The sequence below is a fragment of the Biomphalaria glabrata genome, chromosome 12 (genome assembly GCF_947242115.1).
Source record: "Biomphalaria glabrata chromosome 12, xgBioGlab47.1, whole genome shotgun sequence".
Classification (NCBI taxonomy): Eukaryota; Metazoa; Mollusca; class Gastropoda; family Planorbidae; genus Biomphalaria; species Biomphalaria glabrata.
Genome location: NC_074722.1, coordinates 9,837,594 through 9,856,194, shown reverse-complemented (window position 1 = coordinate 9,856,194; position 18,601 = coordinate 9,837,594). Strand labels below are relative to the sequence as shown.

At 35.1% G+C, this 18,601-nt stretch overlaps 1 protein-coding gene across 1 annotated transcript; it reads left to right on the top strand.

The window, feature by feature from the left end:
- Positions 1-3,663: 3,663 nt before the first annotated feature.
- On the top strand, positions 3,664-16,852 carry LOC106070277 (protein CUSTOS-like). Its single transcript, XM_013230124.2, has 7 exons — positions 3,664-3,957; positions 4,631-4,700; positions 6,093-6,114; positions 13,836-13,915; positions 14,955-15,022; positions 15,800-15,929; positions 16,584-16,852. Exons 1-7 carry the CDS (start codon positions 3,777-3,779, stop codon positions 16,819-16,821), a joined length of 789 nt encoding a protein of 262 aa, XP_013085578.2. The 5' UTR covers positions 3,664-3,776; the 3' UTR covers positions 16,822-16,852.
- The last annotated feature ends 1,749 nt before the right edge of the window (positions 16,853-18,601 follow it).

Below are 18,601 nucleotides of genomic sequence, written 5' to 3'. Positions count from 1 at the left end.
ATCATGTTCGACTGTTGGAACGAAACACGCAGCTTTTTTTCCACCCTAGTATCGTACAGGTTTACCCTGCAAAATTTATTTAGGTCTGTGAACGGGGTACCAAAAAATAAATCACTTTTATCATGATATTCCAGACGACTTCGAACTTCGCCGTCACCTCTAGAAGTCCTGAGGAAAGTGCGAGACAGGACGTAGATATAATAAATTTTTAAGATTTCGTTTCTTCATTAGCATAATTAACAATAAAACATAGCCTAATATTGTCTTCGATTCCGAAGTTTAGGCCTAATAGTAGGCCTAACTGCAGTATCATAATCAGCATGTGAAATACGGAGGTCATCTGCCAAAATTGAGAAAATGCTAAATGTGGCTCAACAAAAATGGCTAAGACGGATTTTAGGAGTCATTGCAGTTATATCAAACAAAGAAATCCTATGCCGAACTGGGAGTCCACCACTTAGTGAGGTTGTGACAGAGCGCCGCATAAGGTTTGCGCGACATGTTCTCCGACAAAATGAACTACGCAAGAGTTGCAATGACATGGAGGCCAATACGAGGAACGCGCAAACAGGGACGTCCTCGTATAACTTTGCGCCACACTTTCATTGAGGAACTCAGAGCAGTGGACACCAGGTGGTAAGAGGCTTCATACATTGCCAGTGACAGATCTTCGTGGAGACAGTTTGACGCACAGTGTGTTGAACGGCGCGAGAAGATCTAAGTAAGTAAGTGCAGTATTTCAAGTGACCACGCAAACCCAGTTGCGACCTGCATATTTCGCCAAACTTAATACAGACAAAGCTGTTGTCCACCTTTTTTTTTTTTTTGGTCCGTCTTCAGAAACGACGTTTATTTTGGTCTTAGATGTGTGTCCTACGACCATCGTGTCACCTCTTCTGCTGTCTCTTTCAGAGGCAAACAGCTGCTTTACAGTGAGGGCAAAATGGTGACTGAATTCTTTTGTATATAGCGATGGGGGGGGGGCTATTGAGGAGCAAATGCTTCTCCAATGGAAGCGTTTGTGGAGTCTTTTATGTTCCCTATAGAGCAACAAGTCTCAGAGCCATAAAAAAGGCTGGCGAGAAGCACTACATTAGGCCTACATAATAGCTTTCCGTTAGTAGGAGTTAGGTAGAGAAACCTATCCCGCCTTACAAGGCCGGTCTTGCGAATTGCGGGGCCCAATTTAATGGATGCTTGCGATGCCTCTCTTTTATTTATTTTTTAAAATAGCATTTATTAATATTAATTATATCATTATAGCAACATTTATTATACAACTTGCATGCAGTGGGTTAATTAAAGTTACGACAATCCTTTGTTACACTAAATATGGTAACCCTTAAAATCCAACATCCTTATAAGCCTGTGACAAGAGTCATAACTGATAGTGATATGCTTATAGTAAATTGCATGCCCCCTGCCAAGCGTAGGGCCCAATTTGGAGCAATCAGTCAAATCAGCTTAAGGCGGCCCTACCGCGATACTCTCATTTGGAGGCGACCAAGAGAGTGTTGTATATTTCTCTAGACAGTTACGCATCGTTGGACACTGTGCATGTCAATAACACTAATGATGTGGTGCAGTTGTGGAGGGGGGGAAGCATGTCAATATCATGGTCTTATGTAAGAATTGACATCAATATCATGGTCTTATGTAAGAATTGACATCAATATCATGGTCTTATGTAAGAATGGACATCAATATCATGGTCTTATGTAAGAATGGACATCAATATCATGGTCTTATGTAAGAACTGACATCAATATCATGGTCTTATGTAAGAACTGACATCAATATCATCGTCTTATGTAAGAATGGACATCAATATCATGGTATTATATAAGAATCGACATCAATATCATGGTCTTATGTAAGAATTGACATTTCAAAGTTCGTGTGCTATACGTGTTTTGGATGTTCCCTCAAAAAAAAAAAAAAAAAAATTCACCGGAAGGCGGGGGATTACCAAAATGGCTGTGCCTAAACGTCGTGGACCATGTGGGACTAATTTCGCTCCAAAGCATTTCATTTATCGCGGCAAAATCGACCAAAAACGTCTGCCTTGATCATCAACATCTGTGGTGACCATCTCTTTTGTTTTAGTATGTTTGTTTGTAAAATGTTTTACATGTTTCGGATGTTACTTCAAAGTTGAAGATAATTTACTCCCTAGTCCAAACTTACCACAGGATGACGGGGGATAGGAGCGGGCAAGGTTTGAATCCGAACGACTGTCCAAGGCGCAAACGGCACGACCAGGTAGCGAGACAGTAGTATGAGACGCCGAAGGTTGAACACATTGTCGTCTGAGCGTAATCTGACGTAGATGCCTTCGTGCATTGCTGCCTCATTTAACCCAGCGTTACGCCGAAGAAGATTATAGCATTTACACAACCCCCTTTTTACGCCATTTTCAATAGGGAAGTGATCAGATAATTTGGCCTTTTTTTGTCCACCATGACGCTGCTTGAGAATGGACAGGGACCTTGGATGCAGGGCTGGTTCTAAGGAAGCTACTGCCCCGGGAAAGGATCCAGGGCTGGTTTTAAGGGAGCTACTGCCCCGGGAAATCCACAAGAGATTGGCATCCACAATGAAGGATTTTTTAATCCGAATTTCTAGGTTTGAGAAATAGAACAAAAATAGCAGGGCCGGAACGTTGTGACCAAGAAAGATCACTCTTTTTTTAAATTTCTACCTGACGTAAATTTAGTGGCGAAAAAAAAAAGGGGGGGGGGGAGAACAAGTAATCTACTATGTAATCACCCGTCGCTAAAGAGCAGGGCCGGACTCAACCATTGTGGGGCCCTATGCGAAACGGAATTCGCGGGGCCCAGTTTGGGTAGGGATACGGATTATAAGTGAAAATTAGGAGTTTATATAATATATATTAGAAAATACATTCGTCTTTATATTCATTCTTTACTACGTACAGAATTACTTTACGAACCTTGCGTGTAGCGAAGTCATACAGTACATCTTAAAAATTCTATTTCCTACAAAGATCACGCTCAATAGCAAGAATTACCAAATGTTTTAATCTATCTACGAGAATTGTTGACCTCAAGTAATTCTTCATTAGTTTGAGGCGCGAGAAACTTCTTTCACTAGATTCCAAAATTACCTGATAATGCCATTTTTTTTTATCGCGCTTAGGATTGTCATTTTCCATATTGAATGACACCCCAAAATGACAATTTTTGTCTAAATATTTCATGAGATTTGTATGAGTTATCAAAAGATTTTTAATAATTTCCGGAGATTTCCATGACTTTTTCGTATATTTTGCAATTTTAGGACATTTCATGAAGCTCCTGGTAAATCCTGATATTTTTAGTAGAATTAGGCCTACATTTTAAAAATATTTTAGTTGAATTTCAAGCAAAATTATTTGTAGAAAAAAAAGTAACCTACACAAGCGTGTTCAGGAATTTAAAACAAACTACTAAAGCTTCTAATCTAGATCTAGATCTATCACTTAAAAAAAAAAAAGTCTGCATTTTGCGACAGAACGACTCAACGACCATTTACCCAAATGCCCATTTATCAGTCGGTCCATTGTTTGTACCACGGACCTATATACAGAGATAGGTCTGTAGCATATATAAAAATATAGGTCTGTGAGGGTTTTTTTCTTTTGTTGGAATTACTTCCCTTAGGCTATGTTTACATTCATTGGAGTACCGATGCTAGACAGTAGAATATTATTATAGATCTAGATCTATAGATTCATATTTTCCTAGAATAGAGTTCGTTCTAGGAATCTAAACGCTATGTCTTCTTCAGATGAAAGCGAAGATGATGAAATGTCGAAAAAAATCAGTGCAGCAATCTGCGATGAAAGCATAATACAAAATCTAGCTACAGCTCAGACTGCCGCCGCCGCAGCGGGTACACAAACGTCACAACAAAGCCAAAGCAGATCTGTTGGAAGTGTAGATCATTCTGATTTAGGTTGTCTATGTATTATGAGTTAGTATGTATGAGGTGCAAGTGGTCCGACCAAGAGCTTTGTTATGTGTGGCCTAGTGACATAAACTTTTACTCAGGGAAGGGCTGGTACTGATAATCAGAAATCTATATTACCCTATCTCAGTATGGAATATGATTATCTGAATATCATTTTGTGACTGAGTAAAATGTCACTATATAGTACAATACATGTGAAGTCACACAAAAAAATGCAGTAAATTTCCCAAGTAAAAATGCAGCAAAAAAAAATACTGGTACACAGTTGTAAAGAGTGTTTGACCTTCTATTTAAAATGAGATACTGACATCCGTTATGACAGTTACGTATTGCAATTTGATTACAATTTCAACTGACCATGGTCACTCCTTGCAGGCTTTACACAATATAATTATCATAATTACATTCCAAACAGAATGAATTGACCCAAGTTCTGCCATTTCCTCTAGTTTCCTTGGAAGACATTAATATTAATGTCTAGATTTTCCTGTAATACACAAGTTAAATGTTACAAAAATGCAAAGAGGCGAATTCATGCAACATTCTCACTCAAACATTGCATGCAAAGTGTACTTTAAAAAGGTGACAATTATTCAATAACTTAATTGCTTTTAGAAGAAAACAAAAAGAGTTAGAGTTCATTTGCTTAATTTTTCAGCTTCTAGTAGAGAATCTTGTGCTACAAAGAAATCTCAACTGCCAAATAAAGTACACACAAGAAGTATCAGGTAATACATTTTAATACTTTTATTTCTTTTACATTTTTAACTCAGTCTGAAACGGAATGAGTCTTGAATGGTTAGCATGGTATAGTATATGAATACGACGGGGGGTCCCAGTGGTGCAGCCTTCGGACGTGTCTCTAGTCCACAAGTCTGGAGTGTCCGTGTCCATTGGAAGTGAACGCAAAACCAAACTCTAAGTTTAACCCTGAGTCTCACCCCTCGTCGGACAGGGTGGTGGGAAGGAGGAACTCGCTGCCCACTTCAGGCTGGTGGAAGGGAGCTTTTGTTCGCTTTTGCTGGCCTTAGATTTCCAAGTGCAACGCACAACTCTACTAGACAATTTCAAATAAAATGGAAACAAGCTAGTTGTAAAAACAAAAGGGGCATCAGTATTGGAGGTGAAAAGCTGTCTAATGTTAGCAGCTTCAAATACCTCGGAGCTATGGTCTCAGATGAGGGAACAAAACCCCAACTATTGGCCAAATAGCAGTCCACAGTAGAAAACTTAAAATTAAACTAAAACTTAAAACTTAAAATAATATGGAAAGACAAAGGCTAAGCCATCATGGCCACATTTTTATATGCTTGTGAGTCTTGGACGCTGACTGCAGAGCTAGAGAGGAGGATCCTAGCAATGGAATTGAGATGCTAAAGAAGGATCCTAGGTATCATGTTCAAAGACCGCATCACAAACCAAGAGATTAGAGATAGGGTTACTGCAGCGATTGGACCCCATGATGACCTGCTAACTTAAGTAAATTAAATTATATGGCCTTATTACAAGATCCAAGGGGCTCGCAAAGATCTTCCTTCAGGTAACAGTACCAAGAAAAAGAAGAAGAGGCAGACACAGAAAGCGATTGGAGGACAACATAAAAGAATGGATGGGCTTGCCATTGAAAGAGGTTCTAAACAAGGCAAAAGACAGGGATGAATTGAGAAAGACAGTCAACGAGTCTTGCTTGGTGCCCCAACGGTACAACCGACTAAGGGATAGGTAAAGGTAAAAAAAAAAAAAAAAAAGTGAATCTGGTGGGTAGCATCTTCTTTAATAGCCAACTTGAAGAGCAATGTATTAATGTGGAATTTTCATAATTATGATTTCTCTCATTGACTGCTTAAGTATCTTTTATCTTGGCATACATCAACTTTGAGGAGGGGAGGAACTGTTGTTTGGGCAACATCATTCTGACCATAGTTAATGTTCAGACATTCATCTCATTTCTATGAGACGATCAATATTCACAACTAAAGGAGGTCATATATTTACATATTTCTTGGCATTAGTTAAATATAGTTTACAATAAAATCTAAATAAAGACTAAAAAGTAAATCAGGGATTGATTAATTTTGTTATTTGATTGAGTTTGTAACCTATTGTCAAACAATTAACAGGCATCAAGATAATAATGCAGACTGTCACCACCTCAAAGTTGGTGCCATAGAGTAGAAACCCTAATTCTGTATTGTGTATGTTAATTCCATATTGTGAATCTTATTCACAACCCATGTGGCACTAAGGTGAACACTTTTGACCTTAGGTGAACCAGAGAGTTAAAGGCAGTCAGTCCACATAGAGATCTTGTAGCAAGCACTTGTATTGAGTCACTTAAGATATAAGCAGTAGAGTTAGATGTTTAAAGTAGTTGGTTATAGAATAAGTACTAAGTTGTGATATTCGTATATTACTGTTGGATTAATACTGACCATTCCTGGGTCGAATTGTATGGTGTATTCACTATGTGGTGTTATATTAAACTTATTGTGTCTGCTACACCCAGCGTCATTTCATTATTCTGTGATTTGTAACAAGAACCCAATGTCACCACCACGCCTACATTGATAACCACAGCCACATTCATACTATATAAAACAACTCGGTGACATTCTTGGTGTCAGAAGTGTCCAAAGTGCAAGTCATTTATTGTCAGAAAATGACATCTTTGGTGTCAGAATAGTGTCAGAAGTGTCAGCAAACGATATTTTATGATATCAGAAGTGTCAGATCTACTAACTTAAAGGATTTATGAGCACCAGAGGAACAAGTCAAGAATTTTTTCCTATTGCTGTCAGAAGTATTTTAATACTACAGTTACTTACAGTAACATTTATACGGATATTTTTGAAGTTGGCAAGGGAACTATTTAGTTAACACATGAAAAGTAACTCTAAAAAATATTTGTTTACACATGACGCCACTCAACGAGCAAGAAAGCTAAGACCTGATTATTATAGACTCTACTATTTTTCTCATTTGGTTGTTCAGCGACACATTCAACATTATAGAGATGACCTAGATCTACATTTATTGAGACCAGCACACAATTTTTCAAGTGAGATTCACGTGATCCAAGAGTGACATTATTCATTATTATTATCTTCAGCTAGTCTAACACTCTAACAGAAAACAGAGCTGAAATCGAAAGTTAACTGTGCCTACTATTTTAACTTGTACTTCAAGATTGAACTTTACATGAATTGCAACTAATCCAGTTTTTATTAAATTTTTTGACTACACACTTGGTATCTAGACCTACTACTACATGTCATATTGACCTGCCATGACACAGTTACCGTTAGCGAGCTATTTTTTTCATCTGTGATGAAATGAACAATTTGAACTGTTCCTGTCTGAGCTGTATTTTCAACTTTTCCAGTTGACTACTGTCCTAAGTGTCATTTATCTGGAAGCCTGATTTATGTGGTTGTACTTTTACACCAGTTGAGATAGCTTTAGGAGCACAGCATTGTTCAAAGTTACTTTAACATCCTAAGCGAAAGAGATCAAACATGATATGCTGAGACAACCTGATCTTACAACCTGTGTGGGTGAAACTAGACAACCGTGATACTACAACCGGTGTGGGTGAAAATCTAGTACTACAAGTCATTCAAGTCATCGTTTGAAGACAGCTGATATATGGTCAGTCGAAGTAGCTGACATATTCAAGAATCATCTACATCGAGTGCTCGTCATAATTCTAATGACACACTCCTATTGTCGCTGTCTAACAGCACATTTAATAAGAGAGCGCTCTCACTCTTAGACCTCTCTTGTCGTCACTACTTATGGTCATTTTTAGTTATTTATATTTGTTTCAGCAACTGTACGAAACAGTGGATTACCTATCAAGCACATGAATTATTTATTGGATTACTTGTCAACTATATGAATTGTTTAATGGATTATCTGTCAAACATATGAAGTATTTATTGGATTACTTATGAACTGTAACATTGTACTGTGGATTTAACAAGTGGATTACTTATGAAATGTAACATTGTACTGTGGATTTAACAAGTGGATTACTTATGAACTGTACTATTGTGCTGTGGATTTAACAAGTGGATTACTTATGAACTGTACCGTTGTGCTGCGGATTTAGAAAGTGGATTACATATGAACTGTACCGTGGACATATTTTATGTGGAGCATCACCGGAACTTTATGTACAAGTCAAGCATCAAGTGAATATTTAAGGGAAGTAACTTTAATTACCCTTTAGTATTAATGAATATTGATTAGTTCTCTCTGAACTACACCACAATTTTTTTCATTGTTTACATTTGTATTTATATATACATTTGACTTTAGGGACTAAATTTAATTATCTATTGAGTCTGAGCATTTATATTTTTTTTCAAGTAAGCATCCAGGTATTGGTAGGGACTCTTTAGATAAAGTAAATACTTGATCGTATAGCTGTATTAGTTAAGTTTGTATTTCGTCAAGTATCTATCATATTGTTAAACTCTTGTATTGTATTGTCTTGTTTACATCTGTTGAATTTTCTTTTTGCGTCATTGTTATTTCTCATTGTAATTCTTTTGTCTACTATTTCTACTATCTTGTAATGTCTCTTTAAAGCAGACTGTTTAGTATCTATAGTGTATTTATGTTTGTCTAATTACTTATTAATATATATATATTTATTTTACTTCTTATTTCAACCTATTTTTTATTATTATCAACACTACACTACACACTTGATACACTATGGGATATATTTTGATTTGAGATTGTGACAAGATTGATTGTATATAATAATAATAATAATAATAATAATAATCTTTATTATCCGTAAGGAAATTTGTCTTACAATTTGTGCATTACACCAAACAAAAAACATTGAACTATTTTGATGCTATTGATACATTGATCACTATTTATCAGACTAATAATGCTCACATAATTGTGAATTACTTGTTGCAATAAACTTTTACATTGCAAGTGGAGATACTAAAAATACATAATCACATAATTGATCAGTAAAGTATTACATTACGAACTAGACAAAGTACCAAGAATAACTTAAGATACCTCATAACCTCAATTGTTTCGCACAAAATATATATCTACTATTACCTGTAATTACTATTTGAGCAATAATAAGTATTTATTGTACAATATTCATTTACAACTACCTTTTTGTGTACACATATCTATTAATAAACTATATTACTAATTTGAATCTTTGAAAATGGCTGAGTATGAAAAACTAATAGAGATAGTGGATAAACTAAAGTTAAAAGAAGATGATAGAGCTGCATTCATTAAAATTGAAATAGATAGAATTAGAGTAGAAAAAGACAAGCAACGGGAAGAAAGGCTACATGAAAGAAGACTGAGAGAGAAAGAACAAGAAAACTTAGAGAAAGAAAAAGAACGCCAGCATGAAATAAAATTAAAAGAACATGAAGAAAAAATGGCAAAACTAGCAAAAGAAAATAAAGACAATTCAGCAAGTCAAACTTCATCTCATCATCAGTATCATAGCAAATTTAGGAACTTTGATCCAAAAGAAGACACATTGGAAAATTTCATTATTCAATTTGAATACATCTGTCAAACAGCAAATATGAATAGTGCACAAATGGCTCAACAACTGCTAGCTAACCTAAGAGGTGAACCACTAAACATCATCGACACACTAACTATGGAGCAAAGAAAAGACTACAACACAGTAAAACAAAGACTAATTGAACATTTTGGCAAAACAGAGGAGCACTATCGAAAACTTTTTAGGGAAATAAAACTAGCCAAGAATGCAGATTTAAAAAGAACAATACATGACATGCGCCAGAACATGACAAAGTGGCTACAACTCGCAAACTGTAACTTAGATGACCCCAAACAGATCTTAGATTTCTTTCTCATTGAGAATGTGCTAATTAATGTTACAGATGCAGCATTCTCATTCCTGAAGGAGAGAAAAATAAAAAATGAAGCTGAATTGATATCAAACTTAACAACATACAAGGACTCCCACCCAAACATCACCATTGACAAAAGGGAATTATACAATGTAGCTGCAACAGTGACAGAAAACCATCCAAGAACTACAAATAAATTTAAATATGCCAAGAGCATACAATGTTTTTTCTGTGGCATATTGGGTCACACCAAAGCAGAGTGCAGAAAGAGAATGGCATCAGAAAAACAGCAATATGTAAATAGAAACCATAAATATGGAAGAGATAACAGAACTTTCCAGAGCTTCAGTCCTAACTATAATAGATCCTATCAACAACAATATAACAGAAGAACATGGCAAAGCTACAGTCCAACTAACAGTAGATCACATCAAACAAACAGAAGATGGCAAAACAACAGAATGTATAGAAGAGACCAATTTCAAGATAGACAACATACTTACCACAATAACAATCATACCAGACAAAACATAGCAGCTGTAGCAACTGAAAGACCAATAGAATATGAAACAGTAGCATATATACAGACAAAGGTAGCCAAATTAAAAGTGTATCCTGCCTATGTGGATGGCATTAAGGTATATGCATTACGTGACAGCGGCTGCACCTCAATCATTGTGAAGAAATCACTAGTAAAACCTGAACAGATCCTAAAAGACAAGGTCACTCTGACTTATGCAAATAAAGACTTATGGGAAGAATGTGAAACAGCATTAGTTTTCATTGAATCACCATGGTTCACTGGTCAATACAAAGCCATAGTAATGAACAACCCAGCTGAAGAACTAATTATAGGGAACATAGAGAATATAGTTGAACTATCAGAAGAAGCCTTAGTAAAATGGGCTAATAGTGTGAATCAAGAAAACATTGAGTTAGCATCAACTACTAATTCACATGATTACAACAATGTCAGTATACATGAAGCAACTAAAGATAATCAGTCAATTACAAATGCAAATAAAATAGATGTAGAATGTCAAACTCATTTGTTAACAGAAGCATCTAAACTAAATAAAGATTGCCAAACAATTAACACACAAACAAATGATAGTGAAATACAAACAGATGAAATACAAATAGATGATAAAGATAAAGCTGAAAAACAAGAAATACAAAATGACATTAACACTAGCTCACCTAAAGTAATAATAACAGAAGAAATATTAGCCTTGACATTTAAAAACAGCAAACAGATAGAAGTATATGATCTAGAAGTCAATTATCAGGATGTTGTATGCATAGTTGATGAAGAATCCACAATCACTTTTGTAGAGCCCAATTTAGTAGAAAAAGAAGATTATTTGAATGATATAGCCATTGTAACCTTACCGAACTCTAGAAAGATAGAATGTAAAACTGCCATTGCTGAAATCAAATCACCATTTATAAAAGGGAAAATAAAAGTTGTAGTACTTGAAAATACTATCAGTCCAGTAATTATTGGATCTTATCCAAAAGTTAAAGTGCATCAAAAGCCAGTAATACATAAAACAATATGGTTTTATGACCTGTCTGATTCTGATTTTCAGAAAGAAATTTTTCAAATAGTACAAGATATAACTTGTGATTTTGGATATAAAAAAGTTTGGAAACATCCAGAACTTGGAGAGTCAATGTGGGTACAAATAAAAAACTTTGGCCATTACAAAGAGTTATTACATAAAATATATGGAACACCAATTAAGGGACTCACAATTAATATCAGTGTTGTTGACTTAATACATCGCATCTGGTAAACATTGAGCATTATGTTGTAAATATTGAGCATTATTTTGTAAACATTGAGTACTATTTGTAAACATTGAACTAGAACTAAGACTTCATTTTTTAAAAAAAAACTCTATTTGTAAACAAACTTTGGAATTTGATTACTACATTGTAACCAACAATTTTTTCACATTCTTTTGTCAACAAGAATAACATTTTTGTACTCAACAATGTAAACAAACATTGAATTTTTTCCCAACTTATTCAGTACCTAGCTTAATTTTTTTCCATGCAATGTAAACATTATTTTTTCTCATTGTATTGAGAACAACTTGGACAAAAAACTTTTTTCCACAGCTATTGTAAACAAGATTGGAATTTTTTTACTATGTCATTTATCACAATTATATAACTTAGTCACATTTTTCAATACTATTGAAAAAGGAGATTGATTCATAATGTAACTTATTTATTTAACGTCAATTAGTGTAATTAAATATTGACATACACTTGTATTTTTTTGAAAACATTTTTGTCAAACTATTCTTATGGACTATATTTTTTTGTAACAATCATTGATGTAAACAAGAAGATTGTTGTACAAACTTTTTGATATTTCAAGTACTGAAAGAGACACTTGATATTATTTTTTAAATTGGACTTGCATTTTTTTCACAACAGATTAAAATAAATACAACTAAACCATTATGATGTTATGCTTGTATGTATATGCTTGAACAAATTAATGTAACCTCAAAGATTGTATCACAACTGACACATTTTCTCAGTTGAAGTTTTTCGACAAAGATTTTTTTTTGAACTTTGTACACAATAATTATTTGATAAACATAATGTAACATTAAACTTTTGCCATTACTAGCTACAAATTATTTGAACTGTCATATGGAGAAATACTTAATTGAAACATAAGGTGCATGCAACAAGCACTATGAAAGATATTTATTTTGATTTGATGTTCATACTTTTGATCCAATATTTTGATACTTGAATTATACATATTTACTTGTGTAATATTAATGCACAACAATTTTTTATGGAGATATCAAACCTCATATTGAAGTAAACAGATACATTGAATTTGTAACAATGATCATTAATCAATTTGATCTTGAATTTTGACACATATATTGAATTTTTCTATACTTATCACTTACATATTGAGACTTACTTGTAACATTTTCTACATGATTTGTACATATTGTACTATTGGTGTTAAAAAAAAAAAAACAGACTTCTAACATTTCTATAGTGTCAAAGATTTTTTATAAATAGATATTGTGAATAAAAACTTGTATTAATTTTTCACATTGTGACATAGGAGATTGTCATTGAAATTTTCGTCACACTTTGCACATATTATTATGAAAAAGACTTGTAAATATTGAACACATTTGAATATTGATGTATATATTAGAACTACATGTAAAGAATTATTTGGGATGTTAAGTATTTGACTCAGAGAATTATTTGAATTGCCTTACAAGAATATGATGAATTAGAGAATTTTGCCCTTGTATGAATTTTTTTTTGATTCAGCAAATATTTTGTGTAACACCGTCATATTATATATTTTATTGCAAGTTTGTAGTTCTATTTGAACTCTGCAATTGTACATTTCATAGACCCCAAGAATTCCAATTGATCCTACTTATGATAATTATGTCGTCAAGCTGAAAAAAATTTCTTCAAAATTTTTTTCAAAAGGGGGGTGATAGGTAATGTCACCACCTCAAAGTTGGTGCCATAGAGTAGAAACCCTAATTCTGTATTGTGTATGTTAATTCCATATTGTGAATCTTATTCACAACCCATGTGGCACTAAGGTGAACACTTTTGACCTTAGGTGAACCAGAGAGTTAAAGGCAGTCAGTCCACATAGAGATCTTGTAGCAAGCACTTGTATTGAGTCACTTAAGATATAAGCAGTAGAGTTAGATGTTTAAAGTAGTTGGTTATAGAATAAGTACTAAGTTGTGATATTCGTATATTACTGTTGGATTAATACTGACCATTCCTGGGTCGAATTGTATGGTGTATTCACTATGTGGTGTTATATTAAACTTATTGTGTCTGCTACACCCAGCGTCATTTCATTATTCTGTGATTTGTAACAAGAACCCAATGTCACCACCACGCCTACATTGATAACCACAGCCACATTCATACTATATAAAACAACTCGGTGACACAGACCAAGGCTGTGAAAATGTTTTGAACACAACACCTGGCTTTCGTGCTCATGTCTCAAAACAGCTGTCAATTATGCTTGATAAGTAAGTGATGATATTTCACAACTTTTCTTTTGCTTATTTAATCATTAGGGGATTTTTTAATATTTTTTTTTTGTTGATATTTTGCAAATTCTAATTCAATTTTTAAACCCCTTTAAATTTTTGGACACAAATTTTTAAATTGTGATTTACCTTGAGCTGAGTTGTGTTTTTGCTAAGTACTAAATGGCTGTATGGAAACATTCCAGGTACCCTTTTTCCTTACAATTCCACAAAATACATTGCACCAAAGTGCACTGAGCATGCAATTTATGATACTATATACTGTATACAATCTACCGGTACTGTTTATTCACTATAAAAAAGCAATAAAATAATTATAACGGCAATGTCTTTGATTCCGAAGATTTAGGATGCATGTAGTGTTTCTTGTGACTATGCAGACCCAGTTGCAACCTCCATTTTTTCCCCCATTTTGTGCATACAAAGCCATTGTCTGCTGGTGCTCTATTTAAGTTTTCTTTCCTTTATTCTGTGCCTGTCTTCAATAATGGCTTTTCTTTGAGTCTAAAATGTTTGTCCTGCAGCCTTTGTGAAAGCTCTCCAATTGTCTCTTTCAGAGGCCATCTGCTGCTAGCTACTTTCCTCTATGCCAGTGAGGGCAAAATGTCTCCTGAGTTGATATTTATAGCACTTACAAAAGGCCCCTCTCTTATGCCATCCTCCTTTAAGCTCACCAGGGAAAATTGCCTTTAGCATGTGGTTGTTTCCCATGTGGAATAAGTGTCAGATCCAGTGCAGCTATCGAATGGTAATTAGTGCTTCTTTGCTGTCCACATGGTTGTTGTATTTTTAGAATGTTTGTTTTTTTCAGCACATTGGTCTGTAGGAAAAAATGTTTATATTATTATTTTATCTAGCAAATTAGAAAAAAATTATTAAGGTTCAAATTGCTTGTTTTCAGGTATCCCAAAAACCAGCAGGACAATATACATTATATACTTATTGCTAATTTAAATTATTAGATGAATTCTTAAGAATACCAATAATTAGTCTTGAGAATGAATTTTTATTTCTATAGAAAATTGAAAGATTTGTTATCAGAGAATATTTGGAAATGTAGCAAACAGAGTAAAACTATTCCTAAAGGTAACTTCAACTATATAACATTAATGGTTAAATACTTTTAGGATACCTTAGGATCAACTTTACTAAACTTTGTTTCATGGAGCATGAATTTACATTTCAACAAGCAACCAGTGTACCAAACTAGAGTTTCTAGTTAAATGTGGATGAATAATCAAACAAAAATGGTTGTCATTGTTTGAAATTTTATAGTGTTAGATCAGTGTAGCTCAATTTAAGTATTTCTTTCATGTCATTATGCATTGCCTAGTCAGGTATGTATGGCACAGGTTATTGATGTCTGATACAAAGAAACAGGCTTATGAGATTACGAAAGTCGAGAAAATGTGATATTCAGTTAAAATAAAAAAATAAATTATATATATTATAAAAGCATCATATATACCAAATATGAAAAACATTCTATAATATTAATTATATATATATAAAAACTCTGAATTTAAACCTCTGCAGCCTTGAATTTATGTCCATCAACCCTGCACTAGCCATTCCTTTAGACACATTAGCAGCGTGGAGAGGGGGGAACTGTTGTGTGGACAACACCTTTCCAGCTAATGCCCAGGCATTCTTCTCATTTCTATGAGAGGATCCATAGTCTTTTGGGACTAAAGGAGGCCCTTGAAGCACCTTTCCAGCTAATGCCCAGGCATTCTTCTCATTTCTATGAGAGGATCCATAGTCGTTTGGGACTGAAGGAGGCCCTTGAAGCTTAATTAATCTATAGATATAGTCTTGTCACTCTTGAGAATTGAAAAGCAAATGGTATACATTTTTTTTAAGGTATTCAACTTTTTTCAAACTCCACAATGCGATGCTGCTCCCCTGAAAGTGCAGACATTGTGAAGTCGGATTTGGATACAAGTAAGGCTGAGAAACGTAAAAAACATCCAATAAGTTCCAGCTCTGACAGGTAGGAAAAACTTAACACTTTTATCTATTTATTGATTAATTATTTAGAGTGCTGTTAGAGCATGGAACGGATTACCTGAATCAGCCAGGAAAAAACAACTATTTGCCAGATTTTAAGTCACTTATTAACATGCATGACAGATTGATGCATTTGGTCTATGCAACCCTCATACCACTATAAAAATACCTAACGCAGACTGGATGCCTAACAATGCTTTACAATATATTTATATATATATATATATAATAATAATAATAATAATAATCTTTATTGTCCATATGGACAATATATATGTTGGCTGTGGCATTTTACTTCTCAAGAGAGACCATGTTATCCTTTGCAACTTCTCCAATCCTTGATACACACTGCGTTCACAGGTTGGGCTTCTGTACTCACCCTTTTTTCTACTTCTGGTGTGTAAGCCATCTGCAATCCAGGACACTTCCTTTATGCTTGCTCTCCAAGTGGCACTATACAGTGCCTCTTTTTCTCATTTGTTATATCTCAAATAAATCCCCTGTACTAAATATTAATGTATTTCATGTTGTTGACTTATAAGAATCTAGTCAGTTATATGCTTTAGTCCTGGCAGACATGTTATGTTATTTATGTACTGTATTTATCTAATGTGTGTGCCTCATTCATTTTTCTCAGTTCAAGCTCAGAGGATGATAAAATCAAGGCTTGTGTATTCTCACAAGAAGATATCCTAAAAGAAAATGAACGTTTATCTAAGTTGCAGAAGTCAACAAAAAAAACAGAAATAACCCCAGATGAATCAGAAGACAAGACAAATGCAGAGTCTATTCCAATGGACATTGAAATTCACAAAAAGTGTAAAAAGGCTAAAAAGAAGAGAAAAAAGGACAAACACATTGATATTAGTCATTAAATTATTAAAAATTGTTTTTATCAATGCACAATTTTATAATTTTTTTTTTCTTTGTCTTTTTTTATATTTTCTGATTGCCTATTTAATTTAATTTGAACTTCTGAGTTCTTAGTGCGTCCTTGAGTTCACTAAATTCTAATGAATACCTGACATACGTTGGGGAAAGTAAATGTAACTGAGTGTTGTACTTAAGGGTGGACTGGCTATATGGGCAAACGGGCAAATGCCCGGTGGGCCGGTGCCAAATTGGGCCGGTCTGGTCGTGACCAAAGAAAAAAAAATTTTAATGGAGGCAGCTTAAAAATAAAAGTGACAGAGCAAGACACAGATGGCGAACACGTTTTCTTGTGTTTTTTTTTTTTTTTTTATTACAATTAATTTTGTTTGAAATTCAACAAGAATATAAAAAATGTACACTATACACTGTAAGTATTATTTTTTTGCAAAATGTTAGACTGTACTTTTTGCTATGCACGAGCGGCATGGACAACATTGCTTTGATGTCTTCGAGGTTGTGTTTGGCCTAATCATTTTGCTGGTTGGCATGGACGTTTGATGGCACTCACATTTGTTTTTGCTCCTTCCCTCCCCCGTCTTTTGATGACTCCATATACAGTTAACGAAAAAGAGGGATGAGAGAGGTTAAGTTAGAAAACATTGATATAACGCAGAAAAAAAATAGGGGTGACAATTAGCTCTTTAATAGAAATTAACTTTACTTTAAAACACACACAGCCGCGATATTGCAAACCACCCAACTTATTCATAGCTCAATATGGGTATGAAGTTGAAAGTTCTACTTTCTGCGATTTGTAAAGAAAAAGTAAGTTTTCTTTTTGTTTATTTTTAATTATCATCATCATCATCAAACTCCATTAGAGTGAGGGCTTGAGAGGCTCAAATCCTCTCTTGCAAAAGCCCTGGACAGAAACCCTGCTGTCTTGCGTAGTGCATGAATGTCGCCATACAGGTCGAGAATTTTGGGTTTCCCAGACCTGTCGAGACGGAGATCAGCAAGTCTGGGGCAGTCAAACAGAATATGAGGCACGGTTTCCTCTTCTTCCCCGCAGCGAGGGCACCGTGAATCGAAATTTGGCCATAGCCGCGAGAAATATGAGCCAACAGGACAGTGGCCTGTCCTGCACTGTGCTATAATAGCTTGCTCAGGCCTGGACAGCCTCCACCACGGGGAAGTGCGGTCAGGGCGCCTCATGCGCTCCCAGACTCCACGGGCTTTTTGGGACTTGTCCCAGCACTCAAACCACTTTTCCATTTCTGTTTTTTTGTATTATAGCCAGGGCTTGATGAAAGCTTACAGCCTGATCAGTGGGTGGAATTTGCCCTCCCTGGTGGGCCAAAGAGTCTGCGATTGTGTTGCCAGTCACACCTATGTGACTCGGTACCCACTGCATTATTACAGGGGTGCCATAGCGTTGTTTGATGTTATGTGAAGCCATGATGACAGTGTTGATATTGGGGGGCCATGGTCCGGGGCTTTGCAAAGCATGTAGTACAGATTTTGAGTCAGTGACCACAACAATCTGTGTTGCCCTCAAATGTCCCTCGCCGAGTTGAGAGTCAATGACTTTTAAGGCTTCACAGACTGCCATGGTCTCCGCATCAAAACTGCAAACACTACCACATGGTCCAAAGATTTTGACTGTGTGAGAGCCAAGAAAGTCGATGTAGGCTCCATAGCCTGCTCTTCCAGAATCTATTGATGCCGATCCATCAGTGTATGCAAAAATAGCACTGGGCTTGAAGGTATTAATGGTCTCCA

Coding starts and splice junctions, on each gene's coding strand:
- LOC106070277 (XM_013230124.2), top strand. CDS start 3,777: ATGTCTTCTTCAGATGAAAGCGAAGATGATGAAATGTCGAAAAAAATC. Junction 4,701..6,092: donor GTACACACAAGAAGTATCAG/GTAATACATTTT, acceptor AACAATTAACAG/GCATCAAGATAATAATGCAG. Junction 6,115..13,835: donor ATCAAGATAATAATGCAGAC/TGTCACCACCTC, acceptor GGTGACACAGAC/CAAGGCTGTGAAAATGTTTT.